The 24,509-nt window shown below is 36.7% G+C and overlaps 3 protein-coding genes across 4 annotated transcripts; 1 reads left to right on the forward strand and 2 right to left on the reverse strand.

Annotated features, from left to right (window-relative positions):
* Positions 1–9,771: 9,771 nt before the first annotated feature.
* ae19 (alpha-esterase 19) lies at positions 9,772–13,339 on the reverse strand. Of its 2 annotated transcripts, XM_089732414.1 has the most exons (4): positions 13,202–13,339; positions 12,512–12,719; positions 10,764–12,007; positions 9,772–10,434 (listed from the first exon to the last, which is right to left on the reverse strand). In XM_089732414.1, the coding sequence occupies exons 2-4, from the start codon at positions 12,698–12,700 to the stop codon at positions 10,230–10,232; spliced, it is 1,638 nt and encodes a 545-aa protein (XP_089588540.1). In that variant the 5' UTR covers positions 12,701–12,719; positions 13,202–13,339; the 3' UTR covers positions 9,772–10,229. The 2 variants fall into 2 exon arrangements, with proteins under 2 accessions (XP_089588540.1, XP_089588539.1); XM_089732413.1 differs by lacking the exon at positions 13,202–13,339 and having other exon boundaries at positions 12,512–12,968.
* A 1,229-nt stretch (positions 13,340–14,568) lies between these two features.
* Care-11 (carboxylesterase CarE-11) lies at positions 14,569–16,955 on the reverse strand. The gene is made up of 3 exons (XM_089732304.1): positions 16,684–16,955; positions 15,256–16,508; positions 14,569–14,872 (listed from the first exon to the last, which is right to left on the reverse strand). Exons 1-3 carry the CDS (start codon positions 16,870–16,872, stop codon positions 14,686–14,688), a joined length of 1,629 nt encoding a protein of 542 aa, XP_089588430.1. The 5' UTR covers positions 16,873–16,955; the 3' UTR covers positions 14,569–14,685.
* A 2,734-nt stretch (positions 16,956–19,689) lies between these two features.
* On the forward strand, positions 19,690–22,560 carry LOC114244069 (bile salt-activated lipase-like). Its single transcript, XM_089732295.1, has 4 exons — positions 19,690–19,961; positions 20,137–21,389; positions 21,773–22,019; positions 22,191–22,560. Exons 1-3 carry the CDS (start codon positions 19,773–19,775, stop codon positions 21,957–21,959), a joined length of 1,629 nt encoding a protein of 542 aa, XP_089588421.1. The 5' UTR covers positions 19,690–19,772; the 3' UTR covers positions 21,960–22,019; positions 22,191–22,560.
* The last annotated feature ends 1,949 nt before the right edge of the window (positions 22,561–24,509 follow it).

A 24,509-nucleotide genomic window follows, 5' to 3' on the forward strand; every position in this document is an offset into this window, starting at 1 on the left:
AAGTAAAGCAGTCATATAAGTCGTGGTTCGAAGGGTATTATGTAGGTGGTGGAATTAACATTGTGAACGTCTTTGGGCTGCGGTAACCACACTACATTAGGTGGGCAGAGACTTTGTCGAGCTCGCTACGACAATCAGTTGGAATATGTATTACATTTGTATTTGATTTTTTTTTTTCCTACCTATGCTTGTCAGCCTTGAGAGACTATTTCAGCTTCACCCTTACGTTTGTAGGTAAATTGATAACTTAGATGTCATATACGTTATTTATACTCGGGAAATAAATGATTTTTTTTGTTGTTCTTGTCGGAAGATGAGCATGCGGTCCTCTTGATCGTGAGCGGTTACATCGCCCATGGACATCATTAATGCCAAACGCAGAGCTAAGCCACTGCCTACCGCTAAGTACTCTCCATAAGCCTCGTTTGAAGAAGGATATGTCATAGCGATTGGAAAACACCGTAGAGGGAAGTGAAAATTCATTTTATGTATGTTTTTTCCAAAACATTCAAACTTTTCAATTTAAATAGGGATTTCAACTTGTTTATCAGGAGATATAGGTGGATTCGCGCCAAAATTAATTTCAATATTCCACCGTCATTGTTTCCCGGCCAATGGGGGTTTTCTACATGTTTCCGTGGATTTGTCTGTTTGCTGAACTTGATTACACGATTTACCTTATATTAAAGTGATAATCTCAATTTATGGAAAATACCTAAAAAGAAAAATATCAAAATAATTTGAAATTATATTTAGGAGGCTTGTTGGATTTGGGTGGTAGGTTGGCGTTCCAATATTGTTGTTTTTTTATGGCTTTGTAGTCGAAGAAAATAGCGTTTTTTAGAAATATCCAATCGGGTAAAAGATCTTCAAGTTTCAGTGATAGTTAAAAGCTTCTGCGACTTTTATAAGCCGTTGACCGCAAGTTTCTGAATTCGATACTCCTATATGAAACGGGTTTTTTTTCCTAAAGAACGTAATGTTAAAGCTAGACACGTAACCGTGGAGATTTCACAGAGGATTCAGAATCAATTCCTTGCCGATTCGGAGTGGTCGATGCGCCATGAATAATACTTCTATCTCTGAAAGCCGTTCGATTATTTAACTGAACCAAGATTGGTTTACCGAATTATCAAGCTCAACGAAAATCGACCAAATTCACTTAATTGATTTGTTAGGCATTGAGCACGTGTCTTCAATATGACATCTGAATTCTTGGCGACGATGTATTTTTTTTATTGCTTAAGATGCGTGGACGAGCTCACAGCCCATCTGGTGTTAAGTGGGTACTGGAATCCATCTACAACGTAAATGCGCCACCCAGCTTGAGATATAACTTCTATGGTCTCAGTATAGTCACAACAGCTGCCCCACCCTTCTAATCGAAACGCATTTCTGCTTGACGGCAGAAATAGGCAGGGTGGTGGTACCTACCCATATGGACTCACAAGAAGTGGTAGCACCAGTAAAGTTAGTGCACCAGTAACAGAACATGAATGTTGCTTTCCATTTATGATGAAATAGAACTCAAACAATAGAGCCCTAAATTCTTTTATTCGTCGTGTGTCAAAGTTACAATATGCACTGACGTAATTCCAGTGTATAGGACTTGTGAATTAATGGGATTGCTCCAATTGGTGGCGTGAATGGTAACCACCAAGCGCTCTGTAAACAGCTGGCGCGTGCTCAAGCATTGACTGTCGGAATTTCGACGGCAAATCAATGCTATTTCAATTAAGTTTAAGATGGTAGATTCCAGTACAACTAAACCTTGAGCGCTATTATTTCAAACCAATATTTCAGAATATAAAACGTATCCGCGGAAATTTCTCAGATTTGTTGTTTTGAATGGAAATATCTTAAAGCGGCTTGCGGTAGGCATTGACCGACAGAGATCGTTACATAACGAAATAACAGCTGGACATTACGTTTTTTTTATTGCTTAGAGGGGTGGAAGATTTCGTAGAAGAGCCCGTAGACATCTACAACGTAAATGCGCCACCCAACTTGAGATATAAGTTCTAAGGTCTCAAGTACAGTTACAACGGCTGCCCCACCCTTCAAACCGAAACGTATTACTGCTTCACGGCAGAAATAGGCAGGGCGGTGATACCTACCCGCGCTGACTCATAAGAGGTCCTTCCACCATCGTGCCTCTTCAATTAGCCATAAACTATAACTACAATAAAAACAAATTTGACCTTTAAATCAAACCGCGTAAAGACTAAACTCTGATGCACTATTTAGCTTAATCTCATAACAGGAAAGCTAAAGACGAAATGAAAATATGGAACGGAGTTCATTACTTTTAAAACTTAAAATATTTTTTTTTCATTAAATTAGGATACGCAAAAAGCTTTTGAGCGAGTGATATTTGATAATCCGTATAAGGGGTCTTCCACACGCCATGAGATACAAAGAGTATTTTGACTGGCGGGACATACCACTGCACATTTTCTTATTTTATATTTAAAAATAAACCATATGGAATAGAATAAATCATAAATCACCTGCGAATATAAACGGTGTAGTAGTGATAATATTATTTTTGGAGAGTCAGGGCGTGGTTGACTGATGTTATAAATCTATAAACAATACAATGCTCAAAAAAACTGAACGTTGACCTTTTATGAACGACATGTGAGCACATTATCATTGACGAAAATGAAAAGTTAGGAGCTAGAACTAGAAATTATAATTTTTTGGAACTAAGTTCCTTATGGGACGATGGGCCCCTCCGCATACTACCCTAACCGGGAAAAAACGTCCGAACGTAAGATTTTTATTAGTAATGCACACAGTGTATGACTTAACTTTGTAATAACGTACAAAAAATAACATATTTTTTTATCATTCATTGACTACGATCTCAGAGTGTTCCCACAATAAGTTCGCACGTTACGGAATGACCGTGGGTTGTGGCGAAACCTCCAGTTTTATTTTCTTTATACCTCGAATAGAACTTAAAATTAATATTTTTATAATAAGGAACTTCGTTCGTATCCGGTGTCCCACGACACCACACATCTTTTTTAATCTAGTTTCCTCTTCTTCTTTATGTTATTAACGCGATGTATGTCATATTTTATTGTCCACCAAGAAATCATCACGAGGACAATCACAAAAAAAATGATTATTCAAAGGCATACTTACAAGCGATCTCTTCAGATTCGTTCAGCAAATACAGGAACTAACTAAGAGAGGAGTGTACACAACCAAATGATTGTCTCAATCTTAACAGTTCAATAAATACTCGTACAGGCCCCGCGAGTGACAGAAAATTCCTAGTCTCATTTGTTGGAGGCGGAGTGCAGTCCAAATGTTTGTTCGGCGTTAATTAAACCGATATTGCTTGCCCGGTTCGTACTCTCAAAAAACATACCCGGTTTTAGAAACATCACTAAATGAATAGCCACAAAAACGATACGTTTTTAGATTTTTATAAAATCAATGATATTTTTATGGCTTAGTGGGTGGAAGAGCTCACAGTCCACCTGGTATTAAGTGGTTATTAGAGCCCATAGACATCTATAACGTAAATGCGCCACCCACCTTGAGATATAAGTTCTAACGTCTCAGTATAGTTACAACGGCTGCCCCACCCGTCAAACCGAAACTCATTACTGCTTCACGGCAGAAGTAAGCGAGGCGGTGGTACCTACCCATGCGGACTCACAAGAGGTCCTACCACCAGTAATGTCCTATCACCATACATTTATGGTACTTATTAACCCGGCTAGGTGGTGTGAAGACCTTCGAAGAGTTACCAGTAAGAGGTGGATGATTACCTGGTGTTATTGTGAAATTAATTTATTATCTTCAGCGCCTACTTGAATTTTGTCTAATCTATATATTAATACGTGAAGCAAAAACTTTGTACCCCTTTTTACGAAAATTGCGCGGACGGAGGAGTATGAAATTTCCCACACTTATAGAGAATATAGAGAAGCAGTGCACAATGCTAATATTTTTTTAAAATAATGCATAAAAGATACATTAAATCAATAAAGAAAATCTTACACACACTACCATGTATTTGACACACACACGCATGCATACTATTTCTTTACTGTCAAACTTTGTTATTGCTTAGCGTGGTCAAATAGAGAATAGGTTAATATTGTTTATCTTTAATATTATTTGCCTATAGGGTAGAAGGCGAAATCTGTGATTACAGAAGTATTATTAATCTTTGACAATAGAACCTTAATAATGTTCAAACTTATAATTTCAATTAATTATAGTCGAGTTTCGATTACCGGGGGACCACTAGTTTTATTAAATGTTTGGCACTACAGTCCAGCGCTTGTTGAAGTTGAAGAACTAAAATTTAAAAGTAAACAAGATTAGCAGATTGCTGTCATTATTTTTTGACGTGACAACGTCTTATAATTTCGATGGAGCCGGCTGCACGCACGAAAAAACATGACTCATGCGGCGTTACCTCGCTCTGAGGCGTTCTTATGACGTTGTCACGTTCAACTATCGTCCGTAAATCGACTTTACAGACGAACGATTTTTTACTGGAATTCTTCAAGAAAATGTCCAGGCACCCATCGATGTTCCACAGCACTGGTTATTGCCAGCCTTAAACTTCTATGGTTTATCGAGTTAATGAATTGTTTTATTATTTCGTTTACTCTAACTGTACCCATCAAAAGAAGTAAACAATAATTATTATTTGCAAACATAAAACGGCCTAAGTTGATGTCGGTGTAACAATGGTGCTTCGCTTCGACACTCAACGGGAACGTATTATTTGTAACAATAACCCGTAGTATTCAAAGCTAAAAACCTGTAATTTCACTGTTTACGTTGCGCCTACAGCTTCAAACATAGTTTATTTTCATGACAATAAGTTCACTTTGTGTGTGTTTAAACACGAACTAGTGGTAGGACCTCTTGTGAGTCCGCACGGGTAGGTATCACCACCCCGCCTGTTTGTGCCGTGAAGCAGTAATGCGTTTTGATTTGAAGGATGGGCCAGACGTTCTACCGTTAAAACTAAGATTTAGAACTCATATCTCAACGTCGGTGACGGCATTCACATGGTTGATGTCTATGTTCACATTTGTTAAATACGTATTTTATTAGAAAAATTAGTACTTGCCAGCGGGATCGAACATTGGCACTGATGGATCGCTCGATACCAATGTACCACGGGTCTTATTCTTTTATGCCACAAGGACTTCAGAAACTTTTGTCAGCGGTTCCCGTCATTGCGTGCCACGGATACGTTAAATGATTATGTCCTTTAATGTAAGCAATAAATACAAAAACTTTTTTGACGTGACAACGTCTTATAATTCGATGGAGCCGGCTGCACGCACGAAAAAACATGAATCATGCAGCGTTACCTCGCTCTGAGGCGTTCCATTTAAGGTTTGAAGTGCAAGCGAGAGCGCGCAACGAACGACAAAAAGGCACAATCGGCCTCCGCGTTCGGCAGCGTTCGACATCTGTCTCTCTCCTACTTGAGTGAGCGATGCATCCGCGTGAACACCTGCTATACAATAATACATTTACATGTTTTCGTCAAGTATGAAGCTCAGTGAAAAGTGAATGTGGTGTCAATTGTGTATAGCAACGATAGTTGCGATAATTGAAAAATGAAACCATTCCATCAGTATTTTCTTATGACGTTGTCACGTTCAAGTATCGTCAGTAAAACCGACTTTACAGACAACCGATTTTTTTTAACCTAAGAATGCAAAAGAACTTACAGCTTTCTCCCGGAACCCGTATTGAAAAATATCCTAAATAAATTCAAACGAAACTTTTATAATTCCCAACAAAAGTCCATAAAGGCTAAACGTTAAAGTTCGAAAAGCTATAGATCTGAAAAGCTTTGACCGAGCATGATGGAAACTTACCGGGCTGACTGTCAATCTATAACAAACGAAAATCTCTTACAGCTTGGCTCTGAGCCCATATTGTTGATTTTTTTTTTGATTTGTATGCTTAAACTCCGACCACCAGATGATCTCAAAGTTTTTCAAGGTAGTTAAATTATTCTCTCCAACGGATAACCTCTACATCTTCCTGTCTTTATCTGGCATTTAGACCGCCATCTGGTGTAATGGTAAGTGACATGGTCGCTACACAAAGGGGTCGCGGGTTCGAATCCCGCCAAGGGAAGATATTTGTATGATAAATATAAAATATCTTTTCCAGGGTTATGGATGTATATTATATATATGTATGTGTATAATAAAAATCTTATATTTATTTCCGTTATTTGGTACCTGTAACACAAGCTCTTTACGAACTTAGCACGGGACCAGTTAACGGGCGTGATCGTAAGTTAGTAAATAATATTATCTCGTTTGGAATCAGCACATCATATCCTCTTTTTCGATTCAAGCCTATCATACCTCACCTCCTCGCTCACACTCTTCTAACACGTATTCTCTTTCGCACATCCCATTCAAGCCTTTTTAGAATGTCCCCTCCAATGCCCGGACGCCCCCTCCAACGGATATCACAACTTGAATACCGCTGCTTTCTTAAGACACAGCATTGAGGTTCAACTATGATGGGATGATGGGATGGCTATTCCATTCTTCTAGTTAGAACATATTATCTCACAATAGAAATAGGGGAATAACTGGTGTGCTCACAATACCAGCAGTCATCTGGTCTACACGCATCTCATAATGGGCAATTGTAAAATAATTATACCGATTCTTTGGTATCATATGGAGCTTAAACGCTTGGCAGGTAATGGGAAACATTGATTTTTTTATAATAATTTACTTAAGTTAGTTTTTTTTTTAAGTTAGGCAGAACACATTTCTTAGTTTACGTTACACTTTCCAAAATATCCATTTTTCAGAGATGAATTAAGAATACTTTGAATTTTACGGCATTACATGGAATTACATATTTCTAGGCAAACTTTATAATAATATAGAATGATTGATTAATGACAAATGATTTCTATAACAATATTTATCATATTGTTCTCCGATTATCTGCTGCATGTTGCCGGGAAGACTTAATGGAACCTTGAACGGTTTTTGGATTTGCCATAACGACATCTGTCGCCGAATAGTCAAACGAATATCGAAGTATCTAGTAGCATCTAGAACGCTCGAGAAGTACAACGCCATCTATCGTCAGATAAATGAGAATGTTATAGTGTTCTGTGTGTGTTGTAAGTGATAAATACAGTTTTAAGTTGTACTTTGGTGGAACATTTATTTATCCCAAACCCCAGCGCGTAACATTATTATTAATGTTTGTTCTACCGATTAATATATTGACTGCGTACATCTCACAATACCCTCTCCACATTTATTTAGCTTGATGAGAAACAAGATGGCCGACCATTAATTTTAAATGACTATCTCTCCATTAAAACGGAAAGACACGGAGTACACAAAATAATTAATTACACCTTGAAGATTACAAATTCAGTGATATTACAAAGGTTTATTGCTAATTCTGAACGTTTTCTTAAAGGGTTATTAAGGTACAGGTATTGGTACGACTTCAAGATTTTATGGTACCTATTTAACATTTTATTTTATTAGTGCATTGTAGGAATTTTAATCGACTTATCTTTGTTTTTGTTTATTACACTTCGTGCACATTGATGTATATATATTGACAAACTTCATGCATAAGGCATTCTCTATAAGTCAACGAAAGTGATGCTGAAAAGCACGTAAAATTACACACCATATCGTAGACGGAAGTATTCTGAATTGCATATTTCACAAGATGATATGACGCTGGCAAGAAATCGAACCAGGATTCCCTGGTAATTGTAAAAGCCCATAAGTATTTCTTCTTAAATTAAAGCTACTATAATTATTTATCTAGTAATATTGATACGTTGGTTGACTCCAGTATAGTTTAACAGCACCATATCCGATCCTGTAGACCGAATGGTAAACAGTCGACGTCGCCCAAAGCACGTCATTACGGATCCTCCCGATCCATTAACGGTGCTTTTAGGCACCACAAGCACCGGTCACCGTCCTCGTCGAACCCGTCGCTTGCAACGAAGGGCTCGACGAGCGAATTAACCCATAGACACAGCCCACTGAGTTTCTCGTCGGATCTTCTCAGTGGGTCGCGTTTCCGATCCAGTAGTAGATTTTGCGAAGCACTGCTTTGGCTAGGGTCAGTGTTAGCAACACTCCGACTTGAGCTCCGTGAGCTCACCTACACACGTTAGGGTGAAGCTGAAATAGCCTCTCAAGGCTATTAGCATAGGTAGGGAAAAAAATTAACAGCATTTCATACAAGTGGTCGTTATAAGATGTAGTGTTCAAATTACTACAAGGTTTTAGTATAAAATAAAAATGTATTATGGTAAAAAGTTTGAGAGGATTAAAACTTCCCCAAATCGGATGCCATTTTAACGCGCCGCCCCAAAACACAAGTCGCTTAATAATTAAGTATCAATTTTAACTTTGGACATCCAACTTTTCTTGGACCCAGTAAATAAAAATCACAGACCGACCCTAGAATGATTAGAGTGAAATGTCCCTGACATTGATTTCCTAAAATTTAATATTATCTAAAAGATAAGAAGCACGGTGTACCCGTTTCGAGCGATTTGGATAAACTCCAAGTTTCGTGACGGAATCCGTTTATTTTATTTTGGCATCCAGTGGTGGCAGGCCTTTATATTTTCCTCATAATAAATGAATACGTGCAGAATAAGTATTAGCGATCAACTTGCATGGCGAAGCTTTGTAACAGTAAAATAGAATCATCCGAATTGTTAAATTTGCGAAATCTTCCACGGGAAGGCGCCGCCATCTTGCCGGTACCTGCCTGCCTGTACCTCCGTGCCTGTTTCTATCTTGCCTGTACCTACCTACCTGTCTGTATCTTGCTTATACTTAACTGCCTGTACCTGCCTGTGCCTCCCTGCCTACCTATTTCTTGCCTATAAGTAAAACTGGATTCGCTATCATATAGCACGACCGGAACTTCGGCTTCAAGTGTGAAGGTGAATGGTGCCATAATCGTTTTGATTATTCCAAGAGATCGTTTGGATGCTCAATAAAAAATAAGGATACGATTTTATCGATTTTTATCCGTAGATAGACGAGCGGTGCAAGTGATACGGTGATGATGTTAACAATCTATACATATAAATAAAGTTGAAGTGTCTGTTTGTAATATTGAAATAACTGCTTTTTACAACATGCATATGAATATATATATATATATATATACGTTACATACACCAAAATAACATTTTTTACAATTTTTGTCTGTCTGTTTGTTCCGGATAATCTCTGGAAAGGCTGGACCGATTTTGACGAGGCTTTCACTAATAGGTAGCTGATGATATAAGGAGTATCTTAGGCTACTTTTTTAAGACTATCCTCGCCCAGCGGCGTCACCCGCGGTACGACCATAGCCGCGGGTAACATTGCGGGACTCAGCTAGTATGAAATAAAATACTACCAGTCGTAGAGCATCTATGGTTTCTATACATAGCCGAAATAGGTGACAGAATAAAGAACAACATAGCTGTTTGTGTATAGATTCGAACTTGTAACCTCCCCTGTATAAGTAGAGGCATGCTCGAGAAGCCTCATAAAATATTATTCATATAAACAATAGATTTTCCCATTTGAAACCGCGGAAAATGAGAGCGGGAGATGAAAAACAGTTATGACGTAACCGCCATTCTACTCATAAGTCGTCAAGATGAATAGAATGTCACAGGTTTTTTACGAAGTACCCACAGTGCAGAGTTACGAAAGCGCGCAGAGCCGACGCCCGCCACAAAAACACGATTAATGATGTATAAATTCTATTTTATTAATTATGTTTACGATGCTTTATGATGTTTCTCGCGAGTGTCATTTGAGTTTAAATTTTGTACATAGATACTATATTATATTACATCCGTTTGTTACATTACATTTATGATTTATAAACAAACTCTTAAACACGAGAGAGAACGATAGAAGAACTAAACAGTAGAAAATATATATGTTTAAATGGAAATGCCGCGTGTATAGTATGATAAGATACGATAGTTCCATCAAATGATATCTGCACAAGGCAAGAGAAGATGGGACATAATATAAGAGATAAGGTCGATAAAGATGGTCAATCTAAAGCGTGGTGAAGTTTATAAAAACCACAATCTAAGACTACCTATTTGATAGCATGCAATTTCGATATTTAAATCTTATACAATCAAAAACAGCTGGATCACAAAAAATTTAAGCATATTTTATAATATACAAATATTAAAAATAATCTTCGTTGCTCTCATCGTAGTACTTTTGTTTCTTTTCATTCAGTTTGTAGAATAAGTCCCATAGAGTCATTCTTTCTTTGTAAGGTCGATTGCCTAAAGTAAGCACCGAATCAATTTTCAAATAGTTATAGCTGTCCTTCGTTATTGGATCCCATTTAATCGGCAATAGCTCAGTGGTTTCTGGAATGGGGTCGCTGCAAAAAATATGTTGAATATTAAGTTTCCGTTAATTAACTGATTTTGATACTTGTGAAAAAAAATTTTTTTTGGTGTTTTAGTGCCGCCACACACCATGAAACAGAAAATCGAAGTCTCGAAGATATGTTATGACTGAACTTAGATTGTGACATTCATATTTTAGATGTATGACGTATTTATAGATTCTGAAACCAGTTCTAGAAATGTAGAAGCGGAATTGAGGTAACGTGTATTCAACGATCACGTGTATTTTCAGTGGGGGAAACTTCTGCGGCAATACTTTATCGAGTATCTCAGATTTAAGTTAATAGAGAGCACTACATACCCGAATTTGGCGAAGTTTGTCCACATTGTGGTCATTCGATCAACCATAAGCTGATCTTCAGGGCTGGTCTTATTAGAAAAATTCTTAATAGAAAATATATATCCAAGCTCATCAGCATGTGCAACCCCAAGTGCATTAATACCACGACTCACTTTTACCAAATTCCTCCCACCGTCATAAGAGAACATGTAATAGTAAATATTACGAGCATGTCCTTCAATAAATTTATTGATAGTCCTTTGAATGGGATGAATGTAAACAAAATCTGAATCATAATTAATTATCTCCCACCTTTTTTCTTCAGTAATCGGATCATCTCCGATGTAAAATTGCCGAACGTACTGAGTCATTTCCTCCAAAGTGTCGCTATCGAAGTTAAAGGTTTTGTTTAAGTATGTGGTGAAAATGTCCAAAGACGCAAAATGCTGGGCATCGCCAAGCACATGCGTTATCATTAATTCATGATCATTAAAACCTATCAGCACAGGTATGTTGGCTACCTTTGGTATTTTTGCATTTGCCCAACGTTTTGTTATGAAAGAATCAACTTGTTCAAACGGATTTTCAGCACAAGGCTTAAACTCGATACCTAGACTTGATGCCGCTGTAATTACTGATTCTGTGCTAGCTGATGACAAAAATGTTAGTGCCTCTTCAATATTGTCAGTTGTATGACCCAGGCGATCGGCAATTTTCAATGGAGCAGATTTATCAGGTTCGATCAGTACCGTTCGCGCTTCAGCGCTACCGCTTTGTAAAATCACTCTGTTGTACAAAATTTCGGCTTGAGATAGTAAATGTAGCTCCACGGAATGTCCACCTGCACTTTCGCCAAATATTGTTATTTTATTAGCGTCCCCTCCGAAGGCTTCAATGTTTTCATTAATCCATCTTAAAGCCATTAATTGGTCCTTCAGACCTTGATTGCCTGCCACCTCTGGATGATCCAGGCACATAAAACCATAAGGCCCAAGACGATAATACACCGTAACAAGTATAACATCATATCTGATGAGAAACTCGGGGCCAGCACTGTCCCTGCTGCCGGACCCACTTGAAAATGCACCACCATGAATCCAAACCATAACGGGTAATTTATTCTGAGACGTTGCGTTTGTGGGCACGTAAATGTTAAGGCTGAGGCAGTCCAAAGATTGGTTTGATGATGTGCTCGCTTGTGGGCATCTTGGGGATTCTTGGAAGGCTTCAAATGTGTCTAGGAAACTTGGGTATGGGATGGACACCTGTAAAAAGTAATATTTTCAAATGCCAATGCTACTTCACGACGGAAGAAGAATGCAGTGCAATAAAACTAAATAGCCTCAGAATTCATGATTGTTTCATTTTAGTTCATTGTATATTTCTGTGATTCCGCTCATATGCTTCATTGATATTTTGATATGTACCGGTTACATTGTACCTAACTTTTTTGGGCAGCTGGAAAATTTCCCACAAGATCCACACACGTACGAGATGCGCGGCTTATATGAGTCTCCCGAAGCGACTTACTAAATAACTTCCCTATAATTTCAGTCGAACATGCAAATCTGGCTGGTATATACTACATACTTTTTTATCTAGAGGTAAGACAGAAGTGAAAAAATTCCGTTTTGGGGCAAGGACTGGCGGAACGGAAGGCCACAACTCTAAAGTATGGCTATTTATTATAATGCATTCATATTTGCATAGTTTGACCACAGCGTTAGCCACTACTAGTAACTTGTGTGATATTTGGAAAAAAAACTTACCCCAAATGGATTACTCCTGTTTACTTTCGCGTATGGTACACCCAAGAATAAAGAAAAATCATTATTATCCGATCTTAATCCTTTGATCAATCCGACTTTAGTTTCGACCAAAGGATCGATCCTAGATATAGCGTCAATGTTATTTATTAGCGTCAACGTTAAAATCACTATTGGGAATGTAACAGCCATTGGAAAAAAATCAGACCCGCTACAAAAGGAAATAATTTTCAATAAGAAGACCTTAGTTCACCAGAAACTTCATAAAAATTAAATTGATTTTTCGCCCAGATTTTTTCTAACGCGTAATTAACACAGATGTTACATTAAATGCAAATGAGACTTTACATGTTTTTGGAAATGCAAACTAAATTAAAATATTAACAAGCAAATATGTTGAATAAAGTGACGATAAGAGGAAAAGAAATAAAATATAAATGTATGCCACGACGAGTCACTCATAAAATTATACCAAAGAATAAAACTGAGTGTTTTTCACATTCTTTATATTGTATTGTTGGTTTTCGATAACGGATTAACATTCCACGCTATCTCTTTATTATTTATTACACATAATTTACACTTGCTTTTTTTCAAATATTTTAGGACCCCTCATTTTAATGCGCAAGTTGGATTTTAATCGAGTAAATTGCAATTGTCTAAAATCATGTCAATTGGTGCTGAGAAGTATACCTTGGCCTTTGATGGATTTTGTGATGCTCTGCGACTTCTTTGAAGATAATTATCTTTGTGGAGTTAATTTCGATCGATATTTTTCTTGCTATTGATTATCGATCACGTACGCTTAATGACAATCGATACACTGGTGTTAAGCCATTTTGCTTTTATTTTTCTGCCACAGAAAAAACAATACTGCACGTTCTCGCAATCAGTGATAAAGAAAATATCGACTTAAGATAATTTTTAACGGAGCCGAAGGTGGGTGGCGCATTTACGTTGTGGATGTCTATGGGCTCTAGTAACCACTTAACACCAGGTGGGCTGTGAGCTCGTCCACTCATCTAAGCCATAAAAATAAAACATGCAGCCAAAATCCGTGCGCTTTGAAGTTTCGTGGGACGACGCTTGTCTAGCCGTGGACGCCAAGGGGCTGATAGAATAGAATACTAGTAATATTATGATTTTTGGACGTGTACATATTTCAGAATGGCAAACAAAGGAGAGTACTCACAAAAATCTATGAGCCGTATGCTCGTCTGCCTACGAGGGCAATAAAAAAAACAACAATTATTAAGTATTATAATATATCTTATTATATGGTATTGTAATATCTAATACTAAGCAGTCATTATTTCATTGAAATTGAAACATCGTATACTAGAGAACTTTAACCACTGAGCACAAGAACCCACCTTGTACTTAACACCAGCTGGGTCCTGAATACGTACATCCACATAAGCAATAAATAAATAAACTACACTTTCTGATTCAAGTACTATCTAATCTATCTATTCTAAGTACACCAGATATTATGTCAACAATGACGATAAAGTTGACACTTTAATTTTACAGATATATAATTACCTAGGTAGAGACAGTGCGGGGTATAATTAAAAAAATAATTAAAAGTTGAAATATAGGAAACAAAAAATTAGTGTTTTGATTATATTCAGATTGAGCGACCTTGGATACTTTCGAAAAAAAACTGTATTTAGATATAATAGCAGGCTTTTCTATTATGGTGTAGTTTAATTAAAAGCAAAAGTTGTTGCGATGTTAGATAATAAATAAATTACACGAATATTATTCAACAGCCCCAATTTAGAGTTTTCTTCTTTTTAATGTCTGCCAGAAACACGCATACGCGATCGGCGTTGACCGAGATTGGTGCCTAGGCCTTGGCTTAAAAATATATGCATATTCTGCCTTTTTTTTTTCTAGAAAAATACACACTAACACGTGTTCTAATTCACCTGTATAACAAACCTGGAAACCATAAAATATAATAAATCGTAATTAAATATTTTACACCCCGCTTATATTTCTGACGTGAAGCAATTTTGTATTCAGATTTAAGACTCTCGCATCGAGCTGAAGGCACGAACAAGCCTAAAAAAGTCAAGGTCACTGGTCAGCTGACAAATGAAAAGATCTATCTAAAACAAGGTTTTATTGTCAAAAAGTATCAATCGCTTAGATATCAAGGTCACGTCGAGTTATTTTTCTAAATAGGCCTGCTTTTCCTCATTTATTTTATAGAACAGATCCCAAAACGCCATTCTGTGATTCAGTGGTCTGTTCCCAAGACTTAACTCTGCGTCTATTTTTAAGTAGTTAAATTTTTGTTTTGTAACAGGTTCCCATTTTATTGGTAGCAGCTCTGAAGTTTCTGGAGTCGGGTTGCTGTAACAAAGGTATTTAATACATGTCAATTTTGCGCTGTCTCTAGAGCTCACGGTATTTTGTAATTACGAAAATTACTATGTGAAATTCTACGTGCTGACCTGTTCACATTTAAATAAAGAAGATTGTATGACTGTCACATCGTAACTGCACCCATAGTTATTTTTTTACTTAGTGCCATTCATTTTGTTACACCGTATTTTATGTTTAGAAACTGCTCAGAGGAAGGAAAGTAATTTATTATTTTGACAATTTTTGGAATCAGGTTGAAATTGAACCATATAACTTTATTTAAGTAATGTTAAAGGTAATCCGACAATGATCTATAGGTCAATAAATCCATAAACACGGATATGCAATGCCCAAAATGTGATTTAACTCACCCATATTTTGCGAAATTAGTCCACATTGTAGTCATTCTATCAATCATGGTTTTATCTTCAGGGGTTATTTCCCCTGTAATATATTCCATGTTAAATAGATATCCTAGTTCATCAAAATGTGAGACACCTGTAGCATTTACGCCATTAGCAATTTTGAAAGCGTTTCTTCCACCGTCATAGGCAAACATGTAATAGAAAATATCTCCTGCTCCATTTTTCAAGAATTTGTTAATTGTTCTTTGTATAGGGTGTATGTAAGTGAAATCAGAGTCATAATATATGACATTCCATTTCTCATCCTTACTAATAGGATTATCTCCTAAATAAAAGTTTTGCACTAATTGTGACATGTCCTCTAGTTCTTCGTTCGTAAATGTGAATGTTTGTTCCAAGTAAGTCCTAAAAATGCCCAATGTTGTGAAATGCTCATTGCCTTTGTTTACATGATTAATTAATAATTCATTTTCATTAAAACCTATTAGCACTGGCATTTTTCTTACTTTAGGCACTTCAGTGTTGATCCAATGTTTTGTAATAAATGCATTGATACCATCAAATTCATTTTCGGCACATGGCTTGAACATAATGTTCAGATCTAAAGCAGCCCCAATAACTAAATCTGTATCAGCAGTAATGAGGAAATTTAAAGCTTCTTCTATTTCAGATGTTTCATATCCAAGGTAATCTGCTAATTTAATTGGAGCTTCTATATCAGGTTCTATTAGTACCGTCCCAGCTTCAGCACTACCACTTTGTATAATAGCACGATTGAATAATACTTCATTATTGGACAGCAAATGAAAATCTACAGAATGGCCTCCAGCACTTTCACCGAATACTGTAATTTCATTGGGGTCCCCACCAAAAGCTTCAATATTATCTTTTATCCATCTTAAAGCTAACGTTTGATCTTTCAGACCCTGATTCCCGGGAACACTAGGATGATCCAGACACATAAATCCATAAGGACCCAATCTGTAATTGATGTTTACAGAAATCACGTTATGCTTCACAAGGAATTTCGGATCATACATGTATCTACCAGCAAATCCTCTTCTGAAAGATCCCCCGTGGATCCAAACCATGATAGGTACTGGATTTTTTGATGTGGCTGTTGATGGTACATAGATGTTGAGATGCAGGCAGTCCAGATTTCCAAGTACAGTTTCATTGAACATGTATAATTGAGGACATATAGCTCCATCGTCGTAGGCTTCGAAGGTGTCTTGAAATTTCGTATGTGGAATAGCATCCTATAATTTAAACATTTATTAAATAAGAATGGACATTTATAAATTGGGTATTGAGGTTTTAAAAATACACTTTCTTGTTCTTAACGAAACTATGAGTGAAATGATAACGATATTTTTTATATGCACCAGTACACAAAAATGAATGAAAAAAGGCTAAATTTAAGTTATAACTTACACCAAATGGATTGCTATAGTTCACGTTCGCATATGGTATACCCATAAACATAAAATAACTTCCATCCTCGGATGTTAAACCTCTAATTAAACCAACTTTAGTATCCACTAAAGGATCAATCCTAGTAATTGCTTGTGCAAATTGTTTTAGAACTAGAGCGTGAAAAACGATTGCAACAACGGAAATCATTATTGATTAGAAATAAAGTAAAAACCGGCCGGTAGGAAAGTATCGAAGTTTTACAGCTTCAAAATATGATCGTGTTCATGATGTTTTACTTTGCTCTCACATATCCTATCTAATCTGCTTTATCCACGTTCAGTCTTATATACTTTAGTTTTATCTCTATCTGGAAACGAATAGATAGCAAATAAGATGAAATTTGTCTGTACTTCACTTTAATAAAGACTAATTACTAGCAAAAGATAAAGAGCATTTCAAGGAAAGTTTCTACAGTAAAACGTATTTATTATAAAGCTTAATGATTACTTTACAAATAAAATAGAGCAAATAAAAGAGGCTATATGAGAACAAGGTTTTCACTCTAGAAGGTTTGGTAGTTAGTTGCCCGAATCTACTAAAACGATTCTGACTAGACATTCGTTGAGAGCTAGAATGGTTTTTGTCGAAATTCTCTAATCTATCTAGTAAATTACTATTTATCCTGTTAATTTTCTGTTAAATTGGAACGTACATTGTATTCTTGCATTCAAAGCACATAGATTTTATGCTACCTTTGGGCTGAAGAGCGGGTGGTATTAAATTGGCTCTTTTTTCTATTGCTTAGACGTGCGGGCGAACTCACAGCCCACCTGGTGCTAAGTGGTTACTAGAGCCCATAGACATCTACAATATAAATGCGCCACCCACCTTGAGATATTAGGTCTCAGTACAGTTACAACGGCTGCCGCACCCTTCAAACCGAAACGCATTACTGTTTCACGGCAGAAATAGGCAGGATGGGGGTTCCTACCCGTGCAGACTCACAAGAGGTCCTACCACCAGTGCTAATTTCCAAATGGCCCGTTTGATCTATTTTGTATATTTCAGCATTTAATGTGTATTATAATTTGCGTAATTACTGGCGCTAGGACTGAGCTGGCGCTGAGACCTTATATCTCAAGGTGGGTGACGCATTTACATTGTAGATGTCTATGGGATCCAGTAACCACTTAGCACCAGGTGGGCTGTGAGCTCGCCCACGCGTCTAAGCAATAGAATAAAAGAGCCAATTTAATACCACCCGCTTTTCAGCCCAAAGGTAGCATAAAATCTATATGCTTTGAATGCAAGAATACAATGTACGTTCCAATTTAACAGAAAATTAACAGGATAAATAGTAATTTACTAGATAGATTAGAGAATTTCGACAAAAACCATTCTAGCTCTCAACGAATGTCTACTTAGAATCGTTTTAGTAGATTCGGGCAAATACCAAACCTTCTAGAGTGAAAACCTTGTTCTCATATAAACTCTTTTACTTGTAAAGAAATCATTAAGCTTTATAATAAATACCTAGTCAGGTCATAAATTCTATCACATGTTTAATGTAAAATAATTGAAACAAGTTTATTCATTATGTAACCATTCATATACCAAAATGAACTTAACAAAACATAGATTCTTATGACACTAAAGTTTATTCAAAATGACCTCCGTGATTTTGAATACAGGCCTTCAATCTGCGCGGCCAGTCGTCTATCGCAGCACGGACGAGGTCCATGTCAATATCGGCGGCTGCCTTAATCAAGGATGTCTTGAGTGACTCCAAATTGGGATGAGGCTTTGAGCACGCCTTTTCCTCCAAGTGTTGCCATATCTTGTAATCTAACGGATTCAAATCTGGACTGGAGGAGGGCCAGTCTTCGTGTCGGATGAAGTCGATTTCACGCGCCGCCAGCCAGTCTTGTGTGCTCTTCGCTCTATGAGCTGGCGCCGAATCTTGTTGGAATACCCAGTGCCTGTCATTGAACATGGTATGAGAAACAAGTTCCACAAGGTTCGTCAGGACTGTATTTTGATACACAACTGCATTCGTTTTTACACCTTTCTCACAAAAATGTACCTCTGTTAAGCCCCAATAAGAAACTCCCAACCATGCCATGAGCGAGGATGGAAAATGACCTCGTTGGACACGCGGAATACGGTTGCTCGCTTCTTCACTACTGTGTGCGTACACCTTATCATTTTGTTTGTTGTAGCTCTCTTCTACGGTAAAAATTTTTCATCCGAAAAAAGAATTTCCCGATATTTTTTTCCCGCGTACCGCTTCAACAAAGCGCGGCATCTCTTCAGTCTCAGGTCCATTAGACGAGCATTCAAACGATGTCCTGTTTTTCTTCGATATGCCCGAAGCCCTAAGTCTTCATTTAACACCCTTTGGTTCTGCTTAACCCCATCTGAAGGGCCAACAGTTTCTGCTTACGTTTGGGATTTCTTTGAATTCGCGCCTTCACAGCTTTTATCACTACTGGAGTCCTAACAGACCGAGGGCGACCACTTTTTGACCTGTCATCTACACTAGAGTCTTCATTGTATCGTTTGATGGTACGATAAACGAATCTTTTGGTTATATTCAAATTTTTCAGTATGTTAAAAATTTGAATTGGCGCGTAACCGCAACGATGCAACGCAATAACTGCAACACGGTCTTCTTTAAGCGTCCACTCCATATTTAAAAATGAGTAAAATTCTAAAAGTATACATTTTTATTTTCATGAACAATTCGAAATTCGAATTCAATAAACTTTTTTGTGGCCAGCATTCTAAAAGAAAAGTTTTTACTGTGTGACAATACTTATGACCTGACTAGGTATGTTTTACTTTAGAAACTTTCCTTGAAATGCTCTTTATCCTTTGCTAGTAATTAGTCTTTATTAAAGTGAAGTACAGACAAATTTCATCTTATTTGCTATCTATTCGTTTCCAGATAGAGATAAAACTAAAGTATATAAGACTGAACGTGGATAAAGCAGATTAGATAGGATATGTGAGAGCAAAGTAAAACATCATGAACACGATCATATTTTGAAGCTGTAAAACTTCGATACTTTCCTACCGGCCGGTTTTTACTTTATTTCTAATCAATAATGATTTCCGTTGTTGCAATCGTTTTTCACGCTCTAGTTCTAAAACAATTTGCACAAGCAATTACTAGGATTGATCCTTTAGTGGATACTAAAGTTGGTTTAATTAGAGGTTTAACATCCGAGGATGGAAGTTATTTTATGTTTATGGGTATACCATATGCGAACGTGAACTATAGCAATCCATTTGGTGTAAGTTATAACTTAAATTTAGCCTTTTTTCATTCATTTTTGTGTACTGGTGCATATAAAAAATATCGTTATCATTTCACTCATAGTTTCGTTAAGAACAAGAAAGTGTATTTTTAAAACCTCAATACCCAATTTATAAATGTCCATTCTTATTTAATAAATGTTTAAATTATAGGATGCTATTCCACATACGAAATTTCAAGACACCTTCGAAGCCTACGACGATGGAGCTATATGTCCTCAATTATACATGTTCAATGAAACTGTACTTGGAAATCTGGACTGCCTGCATCTCAACATCTATGTACCATCAACAGCCACATCAAAAAATCCAGTACCTATCATGGTTTGGATCCACGGGGGATCTTTCAGAAGAGGATTTGCTGGTAGATACATGTATGATCCGAAATTCCTTGTGAAGCATAACGTGATTTCTGTAAACATCAATTACAGATTGGGTCCTTATGGATTTATGTGTCTGGATCATCCTAGTGTTCCCGGGAATCAGGGTCTGAAAGATCAAACGTTAGCTTTAAGATGGATAAAAGATAATATTGAAGCTTTTGGTGGGGACCCCAATGAAATTACAGTATTCGGTGAAAGTGCTGGAGGCCATTCTGTAGATTTTCATTTGCTGTCCAATAATGAAGTATTATTCAATCGTGCTATTATACAAAGTGGTAGTGCTGAAGCTGGGACGGTACTAATAGAACCTGATATAGAAGCTCCAATTAAATTAGCAGATTACCTTGGATATGAAACATCTGAAATAGAAGAAGCTTTAAATTTCCTCATTACTGCTGATACAGATTTAGTTATTGGGGCTGCTTTAGATCTAAACATTATGTTCAAGCCATGTGCCGAAAATGAATTTGATGGTATCAATGCATTTATTACAAAACATTGGATCAACACTGAAGTGCCTAAAGTAAGAAAAATGCCAGTGCTAATAGGTTTTAATGAAAATGAATTATTAATTAATCATGTAAACAAAGGCAATGAGCATTTCACAACATTGGGCATTTTTAGGACTTACTTGGAACAAACATTCACATTTACGAACGTAGAACTAGAGGACATGTCACAATTAGTGCAAAACTTTTATTTAGGAGATAATCCTATTAGTAAGGATGAGAAATGGAATGTCATATATTATGACTCTGATTTCACTTACATACATCCTATACAGAGGACAATTAACAAATTCTTGAAAAATGGAGCAGGCGATATTTTCTATTACATGTTTGCCTACGATGGTGTAAGAAATGCTTTCAAAATTGCTAATGGCATAAATGCTACAGGTGTCTCACATGCTGACGAACTGGGATATTTATTTAATATGGACTATGTTACAGGGGAAATAACTCCTGAGGATAAAACCATGATTGATAGAATGACTACAATGTGGACTAATTTCGCAAAATATAGGTGAGTTAAATCACATTTTGGGCATTGCATATCCGTGTTTGTGGATTTATTGACCTATAGATTATTGTCAGATTACCTTTAACATTACTTTTTTAAAGTAATATGCTTCTATTTCAACCTGGTCCCAAAAATTGTGAAAATAGTAAATTACTTTTCTTCCTTTGAGCAGTTTCTAAACATAAAATACGGAATAACAAAATGAATCGCACTAAACAAAAAAATCGCTGTGGGTGCAGTTACGATGTGACGGTCATACAATTTTCTTTATTTAGATGTGAACCGGTCAGCACGTAGAATTTCACATAGTAATTTTCGTAATTACAAAATACCGTGAGGTCTAGAGACAGCGCAAAATTAACATGTATTAAACACCTTTGTTACAGCAACCCGACTCCAGAAACTTCAGAGCTACTACCAATAAAATGGGAACCTGTTACAAAACAAAAATATAACTACCTAAAAATAGACGCAGAGTTAAGTCTTGGGAACAGACCGCTGAATCACAGAATGGCGTTTTGGGATCTGTTCTATAAAATGAATGAGGAAAAGCAGGCCTATTTAGAAAAATAGCTCGACGTGACCTTGATATCTAAGCGATTGATACTTTTTGACAATAAAACCATGTTTTAGGTAGGTCTTTTCATTTGTCAGCTGACCAGTGACGTTGAGTTTTTTTAGGCTTGTTCGTGCCTTCAGCTCGATGCGAGAGTCTTAAATCTGAATACAAAATTGCTTCGCGAAATAGACGGGGTGTAAAATAATTAATTTCGCAATTATTATAATATATTTTATGGTTTTCAGGTTTGTTACACAGGCGAATTAGAACACGTGTTAGGTGTGTATTTCTTTAGATTTTTTTGGAACGAAGTTCCTTATCGCGCATTGTGAAAGGGGGCTAGACGGAAAAAATTCTTACGAAAAGTTGTCACGACACTTTTTAGATCCGTCATTCTGACCAATCAACGTTTAGGCGCTTATCGCGTGACATTGCTCGTATCCGATTGGTCCGCGTAATGAGTACAGTTTCTCGAGATAGCGTTTCAACAATAGTAATTTAGTTCATAGTATTGTTTTTTTCTTCTTCATAATGCCGTAATTTATTATTATAACTTAAAAAAAAAATACAATTCCTTCACTAATTAATCGAAAGGAACTTCGTTCCATCCGGGTGTTCCTTGCTCTGAAGTTTTTTTTTTTTTTTTTTTTTTTTTTTTTTTTTTTTTTTTTTTTTTTTTTTTTTTTTTTTTTTTTTTTTTTTATTGCTTAGATGGGTGGACGAGCTCACAGCCCACCTGGTGTTAAGTGGTTACTGGAGCCCATAGACATCCACAACGTAAATGCGCCACCCACCTTGAGATACAAGTTCTAAAGTTTCCCGTATAGTTACAACGGCTGCCCCACCCTTCAAACCGAAACGCATTACTGCTTCACGGCAGAAATAGGCAGGGTGGTGGTACCCACCCGCGCGGACTCACAAGAGGTCCTACCACCAGTAATTACGCAAATTATAATTTTGCGGGTTTCATTTTTATTACACGATGCTATTCCTTCACCGTGGAAGTCAATCGTGAACATTTGTTGAGTACGTATTTCAATTTGCAGAATTTAAATACTGGCATAGCTGCATTGCAACAAGCATATCTTTTTAAGCCAAGGCCAGTCTCGTTCAACGCCGATCGCGTATGCGTGTTTCTGGCAGACATAAAACAGAAGAAAACTCTAGATTGGGGCCGTTTGATAATATACGTTTAACTTATTTATTAATAACCGACATCGCAATAATATTCGCTTTTAATTAAACTACACTATTAAATAAAACCGCCTATTATATCTAAATACAGTATTTTTCGAAGGTCGCTTCAAGGTATACAAGGTCGCTCAATCTGAATATAAAATATCCAAAACACTAGTTTTTTGTTTCCCATATTTAAACATTTAATATTTTTATAAATCATATCTCACACTGCCACTACCAAGGTAATTATATAATCGTAAAATTTAAGTGTCAACTTTATCGATAATGTTATTATAATAATATTATATCTGGTGTACTTAGTTTACTAGTGGTAGGACCTCTTGTGAGTCCGCACGGGTAGGTACCACCGTCTTGCCTATTTCTGCCGTGAAACAGTAATGCGTTTCGGTTCGTAGGGCGGGGCAGCCGTTGTAACTATACTGAGACCTTAGAACTTATATCTCAAGGTGGGTGGCGTATTTACGTTGTAGATCTCTATGGGTTCCGGTAACCACTTAACATCAGGTGGGCTGTGAGCTCGTGCACTAATCTAAGCAAAAAAAATATGCCTAAATAATTTTAAATTTACAAATTACAAGTTACAGTTTTTAAATTACAAGTCCTTAAGGTACAGAGTAAAAGTACAACACCACTATCTGGCTAGGTTCATTTCCAAATATACCAATAAAAACAATCGCTTGCTCGAGCATAGCATTCATAGTCATCAAACCTATTTGGTTTCCACTAAACGCTTGGGTAGTGATCGTATACCTACAAGTGGACCGCTAGCTTAATAGAAGGTGTACCAGAAACATCGATAAAATATGTAGGATAGTGGTATCCAGCGCATATTTTTTTTCGTGAAAAACCAATCGGAATATTTCTGGCCAATGAACGAAACTGTACTGAAATAATTTTTTTACAAAACATGCAAACTGACTGTGAGCTGGAATTGGATCTATAGCCATTATTTAGCAAAAATAAAAATTGTTTGTATCAAAATTCTATATAACTCCTAAAAAATATTATAAAAAATAAAGCCGTATTAACAAAAGAAAGTCGTACGTCAAATACTTCCTATAAGATAAAAGCGATCCCAAATATTCAAAGGACAGTAATATGTCAGGAGACAAACGCAAAAACCGGATTGTCTTTCCGGTCTGACATTAAGAAAGTAATTAGAAGCCTCTTCAACGGCATGATATCTATTTTCATTATCCCATGGGAGCATATTGTTCGGGATCATTTCGCCGGCAGTCCTTTGTCGCCCGAAAAAAATAAGAAGGCATCCAAAGGCGATTCATATTCATAACGTCAGGGAAAATAATTAGTTTTCATTATTCAAGACTGGGTTGCTTGGATGCAAATATGTACACAGATTTTTG

The sequence above is a fragment of the Bombyx mandarina genome, chromosome 13 (assembly GCF_030267445.1).
Source record: "Bombyx mandarina strain Sakado chromosome 13, ASM3026744v2".
NCBI classification, from domain to species: domain Eukaryota; kingdom Metazoa; phylum Arthropoda; class Insecta; order Lepidoptera; family Bombycidae; genus Bombyx; species Bombyx mandarina.